At 53.6% G+C, this 18,019-nt stretch overlaps 1 protein-coding gene across 5 annotated transcripts in view; it reads left to right on the top strand.

Annotated features, from left to right (window-relative positions):
• Positions 1-18,019, top strand: part of IGDCC3 (immunoglobulin superfamily DCC subclass member 3) — a 49,922-nt gene that overhangs the window by 29,253 nt on the left and 2,650 nt on the right. For 3 of the 5 annotated variants that reach the window (XM_063794180.1, XM_054667012.2, XM_054667013.2), the window contains exons 3-9: positions 12,998-13,142; positions 13,533-13,663; positions 14,093-14,380; positions 15,541-15,699; positions 16,851-17,016; positions 17,298-17,545; positions 17,743-17,907. In XM_063794180.1, the coding sequence (XP_063650250.1) occupies positions 12,998-13,142; positions 13,533-13,663; positions 14,093-14,380; positions 15,541-15,699; positions 16,851-17,016; positions 17,298-17,545; positions 17,743-17,907 (1,302 nt within the window). The remainder of the gene's footprint in view (positions 1-12,997; positions 13,143-13,532; positions 13,664-14,092; positions 14,381-15,540; positions 15,700-16,850; positions 17,017-17,297; positions 17,546-17,742; positions 17,908-18,019) is intronic. The other 2 variants (XM_009429362.5, XM_510483.8) reach the window with 1 other exon arrangement.

Genomic DNA, 18,019 nt, shown 5'->3' with positions numbered 1-18,019 from the left:
GCTGTCAGTCGAGCAGGGATCTTTTCCAGCAACCCTATCAGCTCTTGAGTTTCCCGTTTTAGGGAGGAAAAAGCTCCCCATGTCCCAAGATCCTGTACATGCCTAATCCTATCACCCACAGCCATCAGCAAAGAGTGCAAAGCAGCTTAATCCAAAGAGATAGCAGTTAACATTCCATAGTGCCAAACCTGTTCTTAGCCAAGAGGGACTTTACTGAGAGGGGTCTCTAACCCCCTAAAATCTTAGAAGGGACTCTAACCCTCCTAAGTCGGGCCTCTAACCCGGGGTCGGTCAAGCATCCTTGCCTTTTCTTAAGAGGGGCCTTTAACCCACTCTGTCTTGGAGAGACTCTAACTCCCCGAAGTTGGGCCACTAACCCCATCCCATTCTTTACCTGGGTACTGCATCACTTACCCAAAGTCTTCCAGTCAGCACTGCAGTCTATTTCCTTTGGGTTGGGGTGTCTCCTCGGTATCGTCCCTTCCATTGTTTGCCAGAAATATGTTACAGGACCCCAACACTTACCCAAAGGTAGCCGTTGGGTCAGCGATTCTGCACTATAATCCTTCTGTGATTGCCAGAAATATGTTACAGGACAGAGGTCCCAATTCAGACCCCAAGAGAGGGTTCTTGGATCTCACGCAAGAAAGAATTCAGGGCGTGTCTGTAGTGCAAAGTGAAAGCAAGTTTATTTAAAAAGTAAAGGAATAAAAGAATGGCTACTGTATAGACAGAGCGGCCCCAAGGGCTGGTGGTTGCTCATTTTTATGGTTATTCCTTGATGATATGCTAAACAAGGGGTGGATTATGCATGCCTCCCCTTTTTAGACCATGTAGAGTAACTTCCTGACAGTGCCATGGCATTTGTAAACTGTCATGGCGCTGATGGGAGTGTAGCAGTGAGGATGACCAGAGGTCACTCTCGTGTCCATTTTGGTTTTAGTGGGCTTGGGCCGGCTCCTTTACTGCAACCTGTTTTTTGTTTGTTTGTTTGTTTTGTGTTGTTGTTGTTGTTGTTGTTTGAGATGAAATTTCGCTCTTGTTGCCCAGGCTGGAGTGCAATGGCGTGACCTCGGCTCACTGCAACCTTTGCCTCCCAGGTTCAAGCAATTCTCCTGCCTTGCCTCAGCCTCCCAAGTGGCTGGGATTACAGGCACACGCCACCATGCCCGGCTAATTTTTATATTTTTAGTAAGGACAGGGTTTCGCCATGTTGGTCAGGCTGGTCTCGAACTCCTGACCTCAGGTGATCCACCCGTCTTGGCCTCCCAAAGTGCTGGGATTACAGGCGTGAGCCACCCCTCCCGGCCTGCCACCTGTTTTATCAGCAAGGTGTTTATGACCTGTATTTTGTGCTGACAAAATCTCATCCTTTGACTTAGAATGCCTTACCCATCTGGGAATGCAGCCCAGTAGATTTCAGCCTCATTTCACCCAACTCGTGTTTAAGATGGAGTTTCTCTGGTTCACAGGCCACTGACAGATGGAGAGGGGTCACTTTACCCAGTGTTATCCTAGAATCTTAATGTTAGTACGGACCTTAGAGATTATTTGTCTATCCTGCCCCACTCCCATTTTACAGATGAGAAAACCAAGGTTGGAACCAAAAGGTCCCAGAGGGAATCTGTGACAGAGCCAGGAGCTGATCTCAGCCTGCCTCTCTGTTACCTAAATCCCAACTATATTAGTTCCTACAAATCCTAATATATGGCTCTGGAAATTCGGGGGAAGTATCTGTTTTTGTTGAGTTGTCCTTGTGGTCATGTGAAAGCAATTTACTTAATAGCTGCAGCCTGGGCCCCCCTAACCAGACACCCTTCCGGGAGGTGAGGGAGATCCGGTGTCCTGACCAGAACGACGGAAGTTAGGGATATTGTGGGACTGGGCAGGTTTACATAAGGAAGATTGGTGACCCTGACACTGGCAGAGACACACAGTCTGTGGAGAGGGGCTCTGCTGGGCCTGGACATTTTCAAGTCCAAGGCAGAGAGGAATTCCAAGTCATCTCCCAGCCCCTGACCCTGCACCATTGGCTGGTATTTGGAAGCAGATGTGCCTCAAAGGTTGCAGCTGGATGAGACCCAGTCACTGAGTTGTCCAACTCGCATTTCCCTATTTTACAGAGGAGGGAAAAGAGGCTCAAAGAGGGGCTTTGCCCTTACCAAGATCACATATCCAGTTGTTAAAAGAGCTGAGTCTCGGCCGGGCATGATGACTCACGCCTATAATCCCAGCACTTTGGGAGGCCGAGGCAGGCGGATCACCTGAGGTCAGGAGTTCAAGATCAGCCTGGCCAACATGGTGAGACCCTGTCTCTACTAAAAATACAAAAAAATTAGCTGGGCATGATGGCGGGCACCTGTAATCCCAGCTACTCGGGAGGCTGAGGTAGGAGAATCGCTTGATCCTGGGAGGTGGAGGCTGCAGTGAGCCAAGATCGCGCCATTGCACTCCAGCCTGAGCGACAGAGCGAGACTCCATCTCAAAAAAAAAAAGAGCTGAGTCTCGTGGCCACCCTTTTACTCCATGGACGCCACTAGCATTTCACAGTGCTTCCTCCCAATCCCCCCAAAACAGGAAAATAAATCAATCCTCTATTTTATACAACCCAGTGGGCTAGACTACAGGCATAGACCTGCAGGCCCACCCTCTCACGGCTTCACAGCTCAGATCTGCTGGAGGGCAGAGTTGGAAGTACTCAAGGAAGAGCCATCTTGGTTGTTTATTTGCCTGTATTAATAGAAATTAGGAGCCATGTGGGGGCACAGTGCCCATTAGTGGGGGTGATAACACCACCTTATCATGGTGCTTATTTGCATTAATTACTCCCTATAAAACCTACCACCAAACCCTTGGGGAGTTGAAGTGAAGCCTGCTGTGTCATGGATGACTCTGAGTGTGAGTAGGAAGGGTGGCAGTAAGGGTCTAGCATGTTGTGTGCCTCTCTGTTTTTCTGGGTGAGTCTAGGCCTCATCAGTCATGTTTAAGGGTCATTTGAATATGTATTTCCCCACTGAGGACAGCTTTGTGATGAAGGTAAAGAGCCTTGGATTTTGAGTCAGACCATTGTAAGTCCAAATGTTTGCCTTAACACCACGGACTGGCTGTGTGACCATGGGCAAGTTACCTAGCCCGTCTGAGCCTTAGAAGGGCTAGTAATCCCTACCTCTCAGAGTTATACAGATGGAAGTAATATCTAACCTTTGCCCCTTGATGGCCTTTGCAGGTCTTTGTTTTTCAGAACTGTTTACTGTGACAGTGACCTAGGATCCTGGCTCTGGTGCTTTCATCCTTCTGATGTTTCTTTTTTCTTTGCTTTGCTTTCTTTCTTTTCTTATTTATTTTTTATTTTTGTGCGTGTCTGTGTGTGCATGCGTGTGTGTGTGTGTGTGTGTGTGTGAGACAGGGTCTCACTGTTACCTGGGCTAGAGTGCAGTGGCGCAGTCACAGCTCACTGCAGCCTCAACCTATTGGACTCAAGCGATTCTTCTGCCTTGGCCTCCTGAGTAGCTGGGACTACAGGCACACGCCACCATACCCAGCTAATTTGTGTATTTTTTGTAGAGACGGGATTTCACCATGTTGCCCAAGCTGGTCTCAAACTCCTGGGCTCAAGCGATCTGCCCACCTCAGCCTCCCAAAGTTCTGGGGATTACAGGCATGAACCACTGCACCTGGCCATCATCCTTCTATTTCTTAGGAGGTTGGGTGTGCACATCTAAGGACGGATTTGTGGGATGGAGGGAGTTTGCTCCTGGGGTGTCAGAATGTCCTGTCTGAGACATTAGCATTCAGTAAGTATCTGTTGAATGAATGCTTACAGTTGACTCAGTGGGTCTGCTGTGTAAATAGGACAGATGACTCTATTTCCCAAACCAAAAACCAGGACATGTCCTGACTCATTGCCTGATGTGTAGGATGAAAACAGGGCCTAATACTCGAAACTGGGACTGCTTTTGAAAACCTGGCCGTGGGGTTGGTGGGGTGGTCACATGGAGCAGGAGATGCTTTTCTCCCTTTCCCTCCTCCCTGAATGTAAGAGGCTACCACTAAATGCAGGGCAGGGCACCCCCCAGTCCCTGTGCTGTCTAAGGCAGGCGCCCTTCCTGCATCCCACAGCACACAGCCCCAGGCACACTTCACACCCTCCACTGAGGGAGGAGTTGCTCATGGCTTGATCTGGAGGAAGAACTGGAGCCTCCAAATGATGGGGCTGAGTAATTAAAAGCAGGGCTTTAAGCGGTTTTATTCCCCTTGGGTTGTAAAAGTCTAGCCTAGAGGCTGCTGAGAGCCCTGTTTGCCTCCCCTGCAGCCACGCCTTTGGCCTTGCAGTCCATTTCACCCAGTCCACCAGCCAGGGGACCAACAGCTAGATGCTGAGACATTCCCAAGCAGAATCCAACCTCCCACTGCCCCCCACCTCTCCCCCATCCAGGCCCCTGTTTGTCAGAGGTGGCTGTGAGAGGGGAGAGATGTGGATTTATGGCTGCTGACTTGAAAGACAAAGTTGCCTTTTGTGTCAGAATTGGGTGCGGGGGAGTGGTGAGCTGGTGGTAGTGAGGGAGAGAGTAGGGAGGGGCTGGGGTTCAGGGGCCCAAGGCAGGTGGCGAAGGACTTAAGGAGGCCAAGAAGGCAGACGGAGGCATCCAGAGGCTTCTCAGAGCAGGGTCACTAGGCAAAGTCCCAGATGGGTCAGTCACCCCCAGTGAAGCCACCACAGTCCCCTGAGGCTATTTGTAAATGCCAGACACCCATCTTCCCATACTCACTCCCACCCACTCCAACACCCAGATGCCACACAGCCTCCCCGCTTCTCAAAACATACTCTTTGGGTTCAGAGCCTTCATTCAACTCTCAGATGCTCCTTTGGAAGCCCAGGGAAGTAAGTCATGCTTCCCTCAGCCCAGATAATCACAGCCAGTCAGTGTGGGGGTTCTTCCCTAGCAGAGCCAAAGTCAGGGGCTAAGTGGGGATCCAGATGATGGGTACATGGGACAGAGGGTTGGGAAGGGTGAGCCTGGGCCAGAGAACCCTGATGACAAGACCACTACCCCACCAGGGACCCTGAGCAAGTGGCCAGCCTCTCCCGGATTCAGGGTTCTCTCCACCACCTTTCTCCTCATAGACTTTTAGAGATGGGACATTTGCAGGTGCCTTGAGGAGTTTAAAGAGCATTTGACATGGCTGGCCTCCTTGCCCTCCAGGGGCCATCTTGCCCCAGCTGTGCCCCACTAGCACTCTTCCTGGTGGCTCCGGTGGGTCTGCGTGGAGGCCAGAGTAATCATCGGGCGCCTGAGTTCAGCAGGTGTTTTAACTATACCTCGGAGAGCCACATCCAACCCCCGGAATGAGCCTGGCCAATAAAGGGCTGGGTTTATAGGCTTCATAAACATTTTACTAGAGAAATCAAGGCCTCAATTACCCAGTGGCCTCTTCCAACTGACAGCTTGTCTATTGGGACCCCGTGAAGCCCCCAGGCAGAAGTAAGGTAGAAGAGGCTCTGGTTTATACCCTGCTGCTCACCCCCCCAACACATGTCCTCCCCCCACACCATTCAGGCCTTGCAAATTCAGTTTTTACTCCCTTCTCCAGACAGCTTGAGCTCCACCATGCACTCCCTGAGCCTCATCCCCTCTGAGGAAAGAGGCTGCCCCTTGGAGAAGAGACACGACCATTTCTTCCTGACCCCCCGCCCTGCTCTTCCACAACCTCTCAGTTCCCTTTTAACTCAAGATTATACCATCTTCCCTCAAGAACAGATAGCAAGTATTTGCTCTCTGCCAAGGCCTGCGCTAAGCAGTTTACGAACATAGCTCATTGAATCCCCCTATTGCAGTGGCTCTAGTGACTTGAGCTGTGATCATCCCTGTTCATAAGTGAGACAATAGAGATTTCCAGAGATTCTATCACTTACCCAAGATCCCACAGCCCATAATGGTGGTGCTGAGATTTGAACTCAGTTCTGTATGATTCCAGAACCTTTACCATTAATCTCCTCCCTATACCACTACCTCAAACAGTTCTGAGCCCAAGAGGTCGAGGTGAACCCGGGCAACAGAGCGAGACCCTGTCTCAAAAACAAACAAACAAAAAAAACAAACAAACACAAAAGCAAACAAAGTTTTAGCAAGTATTTCCCCACTGGGAACAGAAATCTTTCCATGTGAGGCCTTCCCTGCCCTGCAGCGTGACAGCCCTAGCGTGGGATCTGATGTGGGCCTCGTCATCAGTCTCTGAGTCCACGTGGCCAAGAGGGGGGAGTGCAGGCAAGGGCAAGGCTGGCCAGTGATGAGGATGGAGAGGAGGGATGCTCTCTGGAGGGACGGCCAGAGAGACCATGAGCAGTAGAGAAGGCAGCAGAGGAGGTAGGGGAGTCCACGGCCTTGCTTCGGGTCTGGACCAGCACTATCCGATAGACTTCTCTGTGATGACTGAAGTTCTTCTACTGGTGCTGACCCATAGTGTAGTCAGTAACCACTTGTGGCTGCTGAACACTTGAAATGAAGCTAGTAAGAGAAAGGAACTAAATTTGTTAATTGTATGTAATTCTAATTTTTTTTTTTTTTTTGAGACGGAGTTTCACTCTTGTTGCCCAGGCTGGAGTGCAATGGCGTGATCTCGGCTCACCCCAACCTCCACCTCCCGGGTTCAAGCGATTCTCCTGCCTTAGCTTCCCGAGTAGCTGGGATTACAGGCATGTGCCACCACGCCCGGCTAATTTTGTATTTTCAATAGAGACGAGGCTTCTCCATGTTGGTCAGGCTGGTCTTGAACTCCCGACCTCATGTGATCCACCCGCCTCGGCCTCCCAAAATGCTGGGATTACAGGCATAAGCCACCGCACCTGGCTGTAATTCTAATTTAAAGGGCCGCATGTGAGGCTGGGCATGGTGGCTCATGCCTGTTAATCCCAACACTTTGGGAGGCCCAGCTGGGAGGATCACTTGAGGCCAGGAGTTCAAGACCAGCCTGGCCAACAGGGCAAAACTCCGTCTCTACTAAAAATACAAAAAATTATCCAAGCGTGGTGGCAGGTGCCTGTAACCCCAGCTACTTGGGAGGCTGAGGCATGAGAATCGCTTGAACCTGGGAGGTGGAGGTTGCGGTGAGCTGAGATCATGCCACTACACTCCAGCCTGGGTGACAGAGCAAGACCCTGTCTCAAAAAATAAATAAATGGCCACATGTGGCTTGTAGCTACCACATTAGACAGCACAGACGTGGGATGGTTGATGATTGAAACTTACTCAAAGTCTTCTGATGATGTAAGGCCCTGTGGGCTATGAATTTGACTTCTCTAGGTACCTCATATATGTAGAATTCTACAGTGTCTTTTTGTGACTGGCTTATCTCACGTAGCATAGTGTCCTCAAGGTTCATCCCTGTTGTAGCATGTGTCAGGATTTCCTCCTTTTTAAGGCCGAATAATATTCCACTCTATGGATATAGCATATCTTGTTTATTCATCTGTCAATAGACACAAGTTTCTTTCACCTTTTAGCTATTGTGAATAATGCTGCTATAGACATTATCAAATATCTGTTTGAGACCCTGCTTTCAGTTCTTTTGGGTATATACCCAGAAGTGGGATTGCTGGATCACATGCTAATTCTATTTTTAATTTTTTGAGGAGTTATCGTACCGTGTTCCACAGCAGCGGCACCGTTTTACATCCCCACCAACATTGCACAAGGGTTTTGATTTCTCCACATCCTCATCAACAGTTGCTATTTTCTGTATTTTTGATAGTACACATCCCATTGTAGTTTTGATTCGCATTTCCCTAAGATTAGGGTCTTTTCTCTCTCTCTTTTTTTAATACTAGGTCTTCACAATCCAATGTGTATTTGATACTTACAGCCCATCTCAATTTGGACTGGCCACATTTCAGGTGCTTAATAGCTGGCCACTATATTGGAAAATGTGGGCCGGGCATGGTGGCTCATGCCTGTAATCCCGGCACTTTGGGAGGCTGAGGCAGGTGGATCACTTGAGGTCAGGAGTTTGAGACCAGCCTGGCCAACATGGCAAAACGCTGTCTCTACTAAAATTACAAAAATTAGCTGGCCATGGTGGTGTGTGCCTGTAGTCCCAGCTACTTGGGAGGCTGAGGCAGGAGAATTGCTTGAACCCAGGAGGCAGAGGTTGCAGTGAGCTGAGATCTCACCACTGCACTGCAGCCTCGGTGAAAGAGTGAGTCTCTCTCTCAAAAAACAAAAGAAAGAAAAAGAAAATATGGTTCTAAAGGGAAAAGTTGGGGACAGTGCGTAGAAGTGTATGGGATTCAGGCATGTGTCTGGAGTAAGCAAAAACATGATAATCATCCCAGCTGCCTGAGGAGGGGCTGGACATCCAAAAGGCTGTGTGTCCCTGGTCTTTGGCAGGGATAGATACAAGGAGGGAATGGGCCTCGGTGGCCTTCAGAAGAGTCTGTGGTTCACAGCTGCCCCTCTTGAATGGCTGTATGAGGTGGGGACAGCCGGCACCTCAGAGCCCCAGGGCCCCTCGCTTTTGCAAAGGTTATGTTTTGAACTCTCCATCCAAACATGCCCCCAGATCTTTTTACCATCACACACCGGATAGGAGTCTGGCTATGGCCAAAGGGTGGGGGGCCTGAGCTTCCTTCCCAGCACTCTACCTCAACCCTTTGCTGCCCCCCACCTCCCCCTGGAGCCTGTCTAATCAGATCCAGGCCTGACCTCGCCAGAGGTCCTGGACCAGGAAGAGAGTTCCCCCCCCTCCCCTCCCTGAGCGGCCCTAGATCTGGCTCTCAGGAGGCCTCTCCCCTTGGGTGATTTATAGAGGTGTCCAGGAACTGTTTCCTTCCTGTTTCTTTTCCCTTCCAGCCCTGTGAATTGCTAAGCTCACTCTCTGCCCTCTGTCTCTCCCCTCAGCCTGGTCGCACCTCTGGTGGGGGCAGGGCGGTGCTGGGAGATTCCTTCCCAGATCGCTGTGGACAAAGGTGCCTTCTTCCTTTCTCCCCACCTACTGCCAAGCAGGACTTTGTCCTCCCTGTCGCTTTCTCTGGCCCTCACACCTGGAAGACCATTGCCCATCACCCCCTTCCCATCACCCAACTTGAAGTGAGGGACCCAAAACTGTCCCTACCAGACCAACAGATATCCGCAGGAGTGTAAAGCATCAAGAGCCAAAGTCACAGCACCACTGTCACGTGCACCAGCCACAGACACAATACCACCAACACCAGACATAAATACTCAATGCTAATACACTAGCTGGTCTGTACTGTCATCAGCAACACAGTGGCCTGCAGGGTGACTTGTTCAGATCTCAGGGTGCCCTGAAGTCCGGCCCTCAGCCCCACTTCCTCATGTTTGCTCAGGGACCCTCTCCCTAGAGAGACATAATGAGGGACAGTCCACCCGGCTCTGTGGCCTGCTGGCACAAGCCAGGGCATAAACACACTTGTGAATCAAACATGTTCCACCCTGAGAAACTAGAGGGGGCCGAAATGGCCCCAACATCCCTTTTCCTCAAACTTCCTAAAGAAAAAAATGCTGTGCCAGTCCGGGCAACGTAGGGAGACCCTGTCTCTATAAGAAATACAAAAATTGGCCAGGCACAGTAGCTCACGCCTGGAATCCCAGCACTTTGGGAAGCCAAGGCAGGCGGATCACGAGGTCAGGAGTTTGAGACCAGCCTGACTAACATGGTGAAAGCCCATCTCTACTAAAAATACAAAAATTAGCTGGGCATGGTGGCGTGCATCTGTAGTACCAGCTACTCGGGAGGCTGAGGCAGGAGAGTTGCTTGAGCCTGGGAGGCGGAGGTTGCGGTGAGCTGAGATCATGCCATTGCACTCCAGCCTGGGTGACAGAGCAAGATTCCGTCTCAAAAAGAAAAAGAAAAAAGAAATTTAAAAATTAGCTGGGCGTGGTGGTGCGCGCTTGTGGTCCCAGCTCCTCAGGAGGCTGAGGTGGGAGGATCACCTGAGCCTGAGAGGTCAAGGCTGCAGTGAGCTAGGATCATACCACTGCACATCAGCTTGGGTGACAGTGTGAGATCCTGTCTCAAAAGAAAAAAAAAAGAAAAAATACTATTGCTTATGAACCAGATGTGTGTGGAAGATTTTAGGAGACTCCAGCTAAGCTGAGTTTGCTGGCCCAGAGATTGTGGATCCTGTTCATGAAGACAGATGAGGAGGCAGGGCTGGAGGGGCCCTGAAGAGCGACTCATCCACTCCCTTCATTTGTGGCTGAGAGGATGCTGCCTGCCCAGGGTCTCACAGAAATCTTAGGACGCCTAAGGAATATGCAGGACTGACCAAAGAGTTGAGAGAGGGTATAAGGAAGGGGAGGGAAGGAGGAGCCTCAGATGAAGAGGACCACACCCTCCTCTTGCACCTGCCCTTCCTGGACCACACCTGTGCAGCCAGCTGGGCTCCCAGGGGTAGGGGTGAAGAGCCTTCCCTAGAGCTCATTACCTTTCCTCCACACCGTGAGAAGAAGCTAGTCCAGCATGCAGTCCACTCTGCAGTTACCTGGCCTTGGAGAGTGAGAAACTTGCTGGAAAACTAAGGGACATCCCAGCAGAGAGCCTGGCCTCAGTTTCCCTTTCCTAAAATAAAGAGATTAGCTTCAGATTCATGGTTTTCAATTACTCTTAAAGGCAAAGCTACCCTTCAAATTAAATGTTTAGCAGAACTGTAACCAAGTCAAGCTGATCGAGAGGTACAGCAAGGTGCTGCTCTGACGGAAGGGAAATGTGAGCAGGAGGTGGGCTTAAGTGCATCCAGGGGACCCTTAGGAGTCAGTCGCACTATGCACAGTGACGGATATCAGACTGGCTCCATACCTGTGACCCTTCCAGCTCTAGCACCATGTCCAACTGTGCTGTGGCTGCTTAGTGCTGAGGGGAGGAGGAGGGAGCCAGGCAGTGGAAGCCAGACTTTCTCCATCCCCAGCGCCCTGATAAGAAGCAGCCCTTTCCCTTGTATATTTCCTCAGGCCAGCTCCTAGCACTGGGTGCCTCCAGGGAGCCCAGAATGGGGCTAGAAGCACAAAAGGATTTGTTCCTTAATGAGGAGGCATCTGTAGTCAGCAGAGCCATTAGTCCCCACCCCAGGTCCCTGGGGGACTGGGAACTCCTCTCCAGCTGGAGTGAAGAGGAGGCTGGCAGCTCCCCATCTTCGAAGGAGCAGGGCCTGGGGGATGTAGACAGCTGACCCGGGAGCCTGGGTGCCCTCTCCACTCCCTGGGCTCATGGCATCCAGTTGCCTTCCTGGAGGTGGAGGGCTAGAGGCAGTAGAGGGGCTCCAGCAGCACCTCGGCCCCCTCCCCCAAGCCCCTGGGCTTACTTACCTCCCTTGGCCAAACACAGCCTTTGGCCTGAGGCCGGGAAGGCCCACCTCCTAGTGCTCCCTGAGGATCCTCTCACCAAGCCTGATGGGAACACCAGCTGGGACACTTGCCCCCACCTCCCACCCCCAGGGCCCCAAGGTACTGTTTATAAGGACTGTACCTACGTGGGGAAGTGTGTGATTGATTACCTGCACAGAACCAGAGGTACACACCTGCCGCAGCAGTGGACGGATTCCCGTCCAGACACAGACACTCAGACCACATACACGGAGACACAGCCCCGCACACATGTACAAAGAGGCGCACACACCCATCAGACACACTCCCAGGAGGCCCTCAAAGACGAGGAGGCAGGGCGGGGATTTTTATGCATGTTTATATTTAATGAACCACATGCAAATGAGATGGAGAACACGCCACAAAGGAGCCAGCCCCCAGAGACTCTGGGTGGAAGGGCACAAAGGCTCGCCTTTTGGGCTGCCCTGGAGGCCAGATCAGGCTGGTGGATTGAGGGGGCCTGAGATGGGGCATGGGGGCCACGGGGAGGGTGGCCTGCCCACACCAGGGAGCCAGGAGCAGGAGCCAGGACGAGCTCCAGTGTCCCTGCTGCTGTGGGGGAGGGCTTCCTCTGGGAGGGGAGCGACTGTCCCAGTTGATGGAGTGCCTGAGACGAGGGGCTGCCTGCCTGGACAGATGGTGTACCGCCTTCCTGCACTTGAAGCAAAGTGGATTTTAATGAAATCGCAGCCCTGGTGCTGAAGCTGGGAACCCGAGTGGGAGGGGCTCCTTCCCCAGGCATTACAGGGTGGGGTTTGGGCATGGGTGGAAACGGGGGTGGGCAGAAACACTTAACCAGCCTGTAACTGGGAGGGGAGGGTGCACCACAGCCCCTCTGCACTGATGATCTCTGCAGACCAGAGTTCAAGCAGTTAGTTCAGATCCCCAAAAGGTGGGGAGGGGTCCCTGAATATTTATGACACATTGAAATGTAGATTGGTAGGTCTGACAGTCTTCTGAGAGGCTTGTCACCTTGGATGGATGCAACACCCTCTTGGGGTGCATCGAGAGACTGCAGATGAACTGGGGGTGGGAGGAGTAGGAGGAGGAGGGACCAAAAAAAAGCTCCCGGGCCCTGGTAACCAGGGCCTGATGACCAGTGTCCCTGCTGGGCAACAAAGGACTAATTGCTTCCCTTCTCTGAGCCTCAGCTTCCAATTCTATAAAATGTGAAGCACTGAGGATCTGAGCCCTTGCCTGCCTTAGGGAGAATTTACAAAAACGAATCTGAAAGCTGCTGAAAAAGTGGGGTGTGGGGCTCGGGAGCAGGGCTTTGTCTGATTGGCCTTCATGGTTCAGTTTTGGGGACCAAGGCCTCCAAGAGAAGTCCCAACAGCGCAGGATTTCCTTATTAGAGGTTTGTTATCCAGAAGTTTGTCCAGACTTTTTACAAAGTATCCCAGCCCAGCCTATACCACCTCTCAGGGGAGATGTTTCCTAGCTATTGGAGGCTGGGGTAAGTGCTGATGGGTCCCCCAAGCTATTGCCCTTGCAGGAAAACTCCTGCCCCTTGATGGAGTGGGCTCCAGGTCTCCGTGCCTGTGACGCCACTGCAGCCCATTCTCTCCTACCCTCTGCCCTCAGCAGCGCACTGCACTCATACACTTCTCTTCCCCCAGCCATGTCGGACTTCCACGTGCATCCCCAGGCCACCGTGGGTGAGGAGGGTGGTGTGGCCCGCTTCCAGTGCCAAATCCATGGGCTTCCCAAACCCCTGATCACTTGGGAGAAGAACAGAGTCCCAATTGACACGGACAATGAGAGGTGAGCCACGTGTGGGAAAGACAGAGGGAGGACAAAGAGGTGGCCAGTGACTCTGGCCATAGAGAAGGATGGCCCGCGGCTCTGGGAGCTGCAGTTGGTGCCCACAGGTGCCTGAGATAGTGGTGTTTCTGCAACCACAGTTTAGACTGGGTATCCACATGACTGGCTGGGCCCAGATTGTAGGCTCATGGATGTGTCTGAGGATGTGTGCGATCGTTGTCAAGGCTGGAATTGAGGGTGTGTCCACCTTCGAAAGTCCCAGTGTGTGTCTGCTGATGTTGGGACGGTGCAGTGCTTAGGTCCTGGGCTGTGTCTTGGATGCCCAGAGTCTTTGTGGCTGATTATGTCAATGGCTGTGCTGGTGGCCAACTATGTCCCTCCCCTCAACAGGTACACATTGCTGCCCAAGGGGGTCCTGCAGATCACAGGACTTCGAGCTGAGGACAGTGGCATCTTCCACTGTGTGGCCTCAAACATCGCCAGTATCCGGATCAGCCACGGGGCCAGGCTCACTGTGTCAGGTGAGGGTCCTTCAGCACTTTCCCCCAACCTCCCCACCTGGCCGCCTCCTCCTCCCTACCCTTAGATCAACCCCCTTCAGCTGGCCTCTGCAGCCTTCTCAGCCACGTGCGTGCGTGCAGAGTGCCGGGCTCTGTGCTGCCTGGCGTGAGGGTGCACAGGAATCTAAGGCTGGATCTCTGGCTCATTTCCCCCTGGGAATCCCATCCTATGCTGATCTCCAGGACTTCCCCATTGCTGGCAGCCCTGCAGAGCCCGCAGCAGAGGGACGGATGTCTGGAACGTCCTGGTCTCCTGGTATCTCTCTGCCCACAGGACCTGGTTTCTGGGCTGGTGTTTGTTTCCCACCCGCTGTGTCCTGGGCTGTGGGTGGGGTGAGGAAGCGGGAAAGTCCCCAGCTGAAGTGAGGATATGTGGCGTCTTCCTCCCAGGCTCGGGCTCTGGGGCCTACAAGGAGCCAGCCATCCTCGTGGGGCCTGAGAACCTCACCCTGACAGTGCACCAGACCGCGGTGCTTGAGTGTGTCGCCACGGGCAACCCGCGCCCCATTGTGTCCTGGAGCCGCCTGGGTGAGCCTCATCCCCACAGCCCCTGCCCCTCCCAGCCTGTCCCACCCCCTGGGAGGGCCGGTCTCAGACTCCTCACCCAGCTCCAGGGGAATGTGGAATCCTGTTTGTTCTCTGTGGGGGTCCATTCTATCCCTGTGACCTGGGAAGAGGGTAAGTTTCCCTCTCCTGGAAGGACCAGGGAGGCCCGCCTGCCCACCCCATTCTCACCCCTGCAGGGATGGCTTAGCTCCCTGGGTTACCTTGTCCAGTCCCTGCAGTCCTCCCCTCACCCTGGCCTCGGGGACCCCAGCACCCTTCAGCAGCCCTCAGCACCCCAGAATCTGTCCCCTCCTGCTAACTCCTGCCCTCTATACTCTGGCCGTGTTCCTCAGCTGTGCAGTCCCAAGTCCCTAAAAATCCCAGCCAGTTGTCAGACCCTCACTCTGGGCCCCCCCAATCTCTAGCCTGGCCCTCTAAGTCCCCCAGCCTAAATCCCCAGGCAGCTGAAAGAGAGAAATGAAAGGGTGCAGATGGGCCCACATTGTCTGAGCAGAAAGGTCACTCGGGAAGGAAACTCTGGAGGGGGTGGGGTGGGGCACCGCATTCACAGGGAGACTGTGCCACATTGTAGCAGCTGAGTGATGGGGAGGGAGGGGGCAGCGGGCAGGATAATGGAGTAGATTTCACCACTTCAGGGCCTGAATGGGGAGCTGTCTCCTTGTATTCTGACTGTGCTAATCTGATCCTGGTGGGGGTGGGGGAAGGGCTTGGGTCCCTGGGAGAGGCTGGAAAGAGTGGCCTCACCATCAGGAGGAACCTCTAGGCACTCCAGGGACCATCTGGTCCAACATTTCCCAAAGCATGATCTGTCAAGCCGGAAGGAATGGCCTGCTGGTCTAACAAGTTTGGGAAACAAAGTTAACCGGGTTCCCCCCGACCAGGTCACAGGGGCACTGTGATGTGACTTACCATCCAGGCATAGAATGGATATTTGACCATGGATCCAGAGAGACAAACCAGGCTGGGAAACGTCAATCTAAGACAGAGTCCTTTACAGATTGTGAAACAGAAGGGGAGGGCCTTGCAGGTGGCCCGTGAGTCAGTGGTGATGCTAGGGTCAGGACAGGGTCTCCGCTGCTAGGCGCGAGGGTTCTGTGCTGCTCTCTGCTGCCTCTTCCATGTTAAGGTGCCTAGGAGGGAAGGGGCAGAGTCAAAGACTGGGGCTCCCTAGAAGACGGGAGGAAGGGCAAGCCATCTGGAAGTTTCCTTTACTTTCCTTCTTCCATATCTCTATCTGACCCTCACCCATCCCCCCTCCCCTTCCTCTGCAGATGGTCGCCCTATCGGGGTGGAGGGCATCCAGGTGCTGGGCACAGGAAACCTCATCATCTCAGACGTGACGGTCCAGCACTCTGGCGTCTACGTCTGTGCAGCCAACAGACCTGGCACCCGGGTGAGGAGAACGGCACAGGGCCGGCTGGTGGTGCAAGGTATGGATCAGCCAACCCTGAGGAGGAGGGCAGGGATCTCCGCACAGTCCCTTCCTCCCAGCCCAGGCCCAACCCCAGGGCCCTGTCCCACCCCAGTCTCCTGGACTCGCCCTGCCCCTCGCCCCTCACCGGCCCCCAGGCCAGGCCAAAGGCGGTGCGTTCTTCCCGAGGAATGCTTGCGTTGGGAATGGGTGGATGGTCTTGGTCATGCTCCCCGGCCCCTGCGTGCCCTCCGGGGGCCGTCAATACCCCTCCACCCAGGGAGTCATTTCCACTTTCTCATCTCAGCTGGTGTCCCCACCTGTGTCGCTCACATGTGTCTTCCCACGTGCTGTTTTCATTCACACATGTGGCATGTCCACGCTCACACCTGCCTGCCTGTGCACTCCGGGCCTGCTTGTCATTTTCACTCTGTCGCCGGCAGCCTCACTGCGCAGGCAGAGCTGCCTCCCCTCCCGTGGGGCGGGGCCCTGCCGCTAACCTGGTCCTTCCATCGGCCTCTGGCTGTGGGGTTTAACTGTCCCCATGCACTGGGCTTGGATGAACATTTTTAGGGTTTTCCTGTGGTTGTTCCCTACTGGAGACCGGGGGAAAGGGTGGGAAGTGGGAGAATTAGGAACTTAAATGCCCGTTTGTTTAGCATTCCATGTGCCGTTAATCTGTCCAAATGAAAGTGATGGAGCATTTCATTTCCCGGTTTTAATAGAGGCTTGAGGCCTGGGATTGGAGGAGAGCGGAATTGAATGTGGGGGCGAGGGGGCCCCCGGTACTGAGGCTCATCCATCTCCCCATCATTACCGCTTTCTAGAGGTGCAGCCAAACCTATTAGCACATTTATTTATTTAACAATTTCCTGAACAGGGAGTTCAGCTTGATTGCTTTCGGATGCAAATGTCAGTCTTTTAAATAGTCATTAAAAAGGAGTCCTCTCAGGTCTGCCTGGGGAGGAGGGAAGAGGGAGGTGGGCCATCTCCTGAGCTGGGCAGGAGTAGAGGCTGGGCCCCACCTGGAGGAGTCTCCAGGGGGCAGATGTGTGTTTGGAGCCCACCTCTCACCCTGTGTATCTCCAGTCCCATCCCCTGTTCCCTTCCTCATGCCGTCACTCACAGCTGTGTCTGTCTGCGCCCCCACCCTCCTGACTCTACTCGCAGCCCCAGCTGAGTTTGTGCAGCATCCCCAGTCCATCTCCAGGCCAGCTGGGACCACAGCCATGTTCACCTGCCAAGCCCAGGGTGAGCCACCGCCTCATGTCACATGGCTGAAAAATGGACAGGTGCTGGGGCCAGGAGGCCACGTCAGGCTCAAGAATAACAACAGGTATGTGTGTGGTGTGTGCTGGGGTGAGGACCAGGGGAGAGCAGGGAAAGGGGGGCCTGGAGTGAGTGGCCTGAGTAGGCTGTACACCTCCTGCCAGGGAAGAGCACAGAATTGGGAGTCTGGAGATTGAGGTGGAGTCCCAGTTCCACCACCAACTTGCTGGGAGACCTCACACAAGTCGTTTGTCTCCTGGAAAGACTCAGTTTCTCCATCTTTCAAATGGGGAGATTTGGTCAACCTCCAGGGAGGAGGGAACCTGAGGCTGTCTCTCTCCCCTGCAGCACACTGACCATTTCTGGAATCGGTCCTGAGGATGAAGCCATTTACCAGTGTGTGGCCGAGAACAGTGCAGGCTCATCACAGGCCAGTGCCAGGCTGACTGTACTGTGGGCTGAGGGGCTCCCCGGGCCTCCCCGCAATGTGCGGGCAGTCTCTGTGTCTTCCACTGAGGTGCGTGTGTCCTGGAGTGAGCCACTGGCCAACACCAAGGAGATCATCGGCTACGTCCTGCACATCAGGAAGGCTGCTGGTGCGCGTGGCCAGCTCTGTTGCCCCTTCCTCTAATTCACTATTTCTCATTCCTTCCAATCCTGCACGTCGTGACCCGATGCCTCCCTTTCCTTCTCCCCGCTGTCCCCCCGGGCACCCTGGCTGCCCTCATTTCACCAATGCTGGCAGGACTCCCCCAGTCCTTCACACTCCCCTGCCCACCCTGTGCCTCTCCAGACCCACCGGAGCTGGAGTATCAGGAGGCAGTCAGCAAGAGCACCTTTCAGCACCTGGTCAGCGACCTGGAGCCCTCCACGGCCTACAGTTTCTACATCAAGGCCTACACACCAAGGGGGGCCAGCTCAGCCTCTGTGCCCACCCTAGCTAGCACCCTGGGTGAAGGTGAGGCCTGGGTGTGGAACACAAAACCACAGGCACTCACTCAGGGTATCAGAGCAGAACCACCATGCACACTTGTTCTGGTTGTGCGCTGTGCAGGGTGCCCGGCCCTGAG

This window comes from Pan troglodytes, chromosome 16, assembly GCF_028858775.2.
Source record: "Pan troglodytes isolate AG18354 chromosome 16, NHGRI_mPanTro3-v2.0_pri, whole genome shotgun sequence".
NCBI classification, from domain to species: domain Eukaryota; kingdom Metazoa; phylum Chordata; class Mammalia; order Primates; family Hominidae; genus Pan; species Pan troglodytes.
This window is presented reverse-complemented; position numbering and strand designations above follow the sequence as displayed.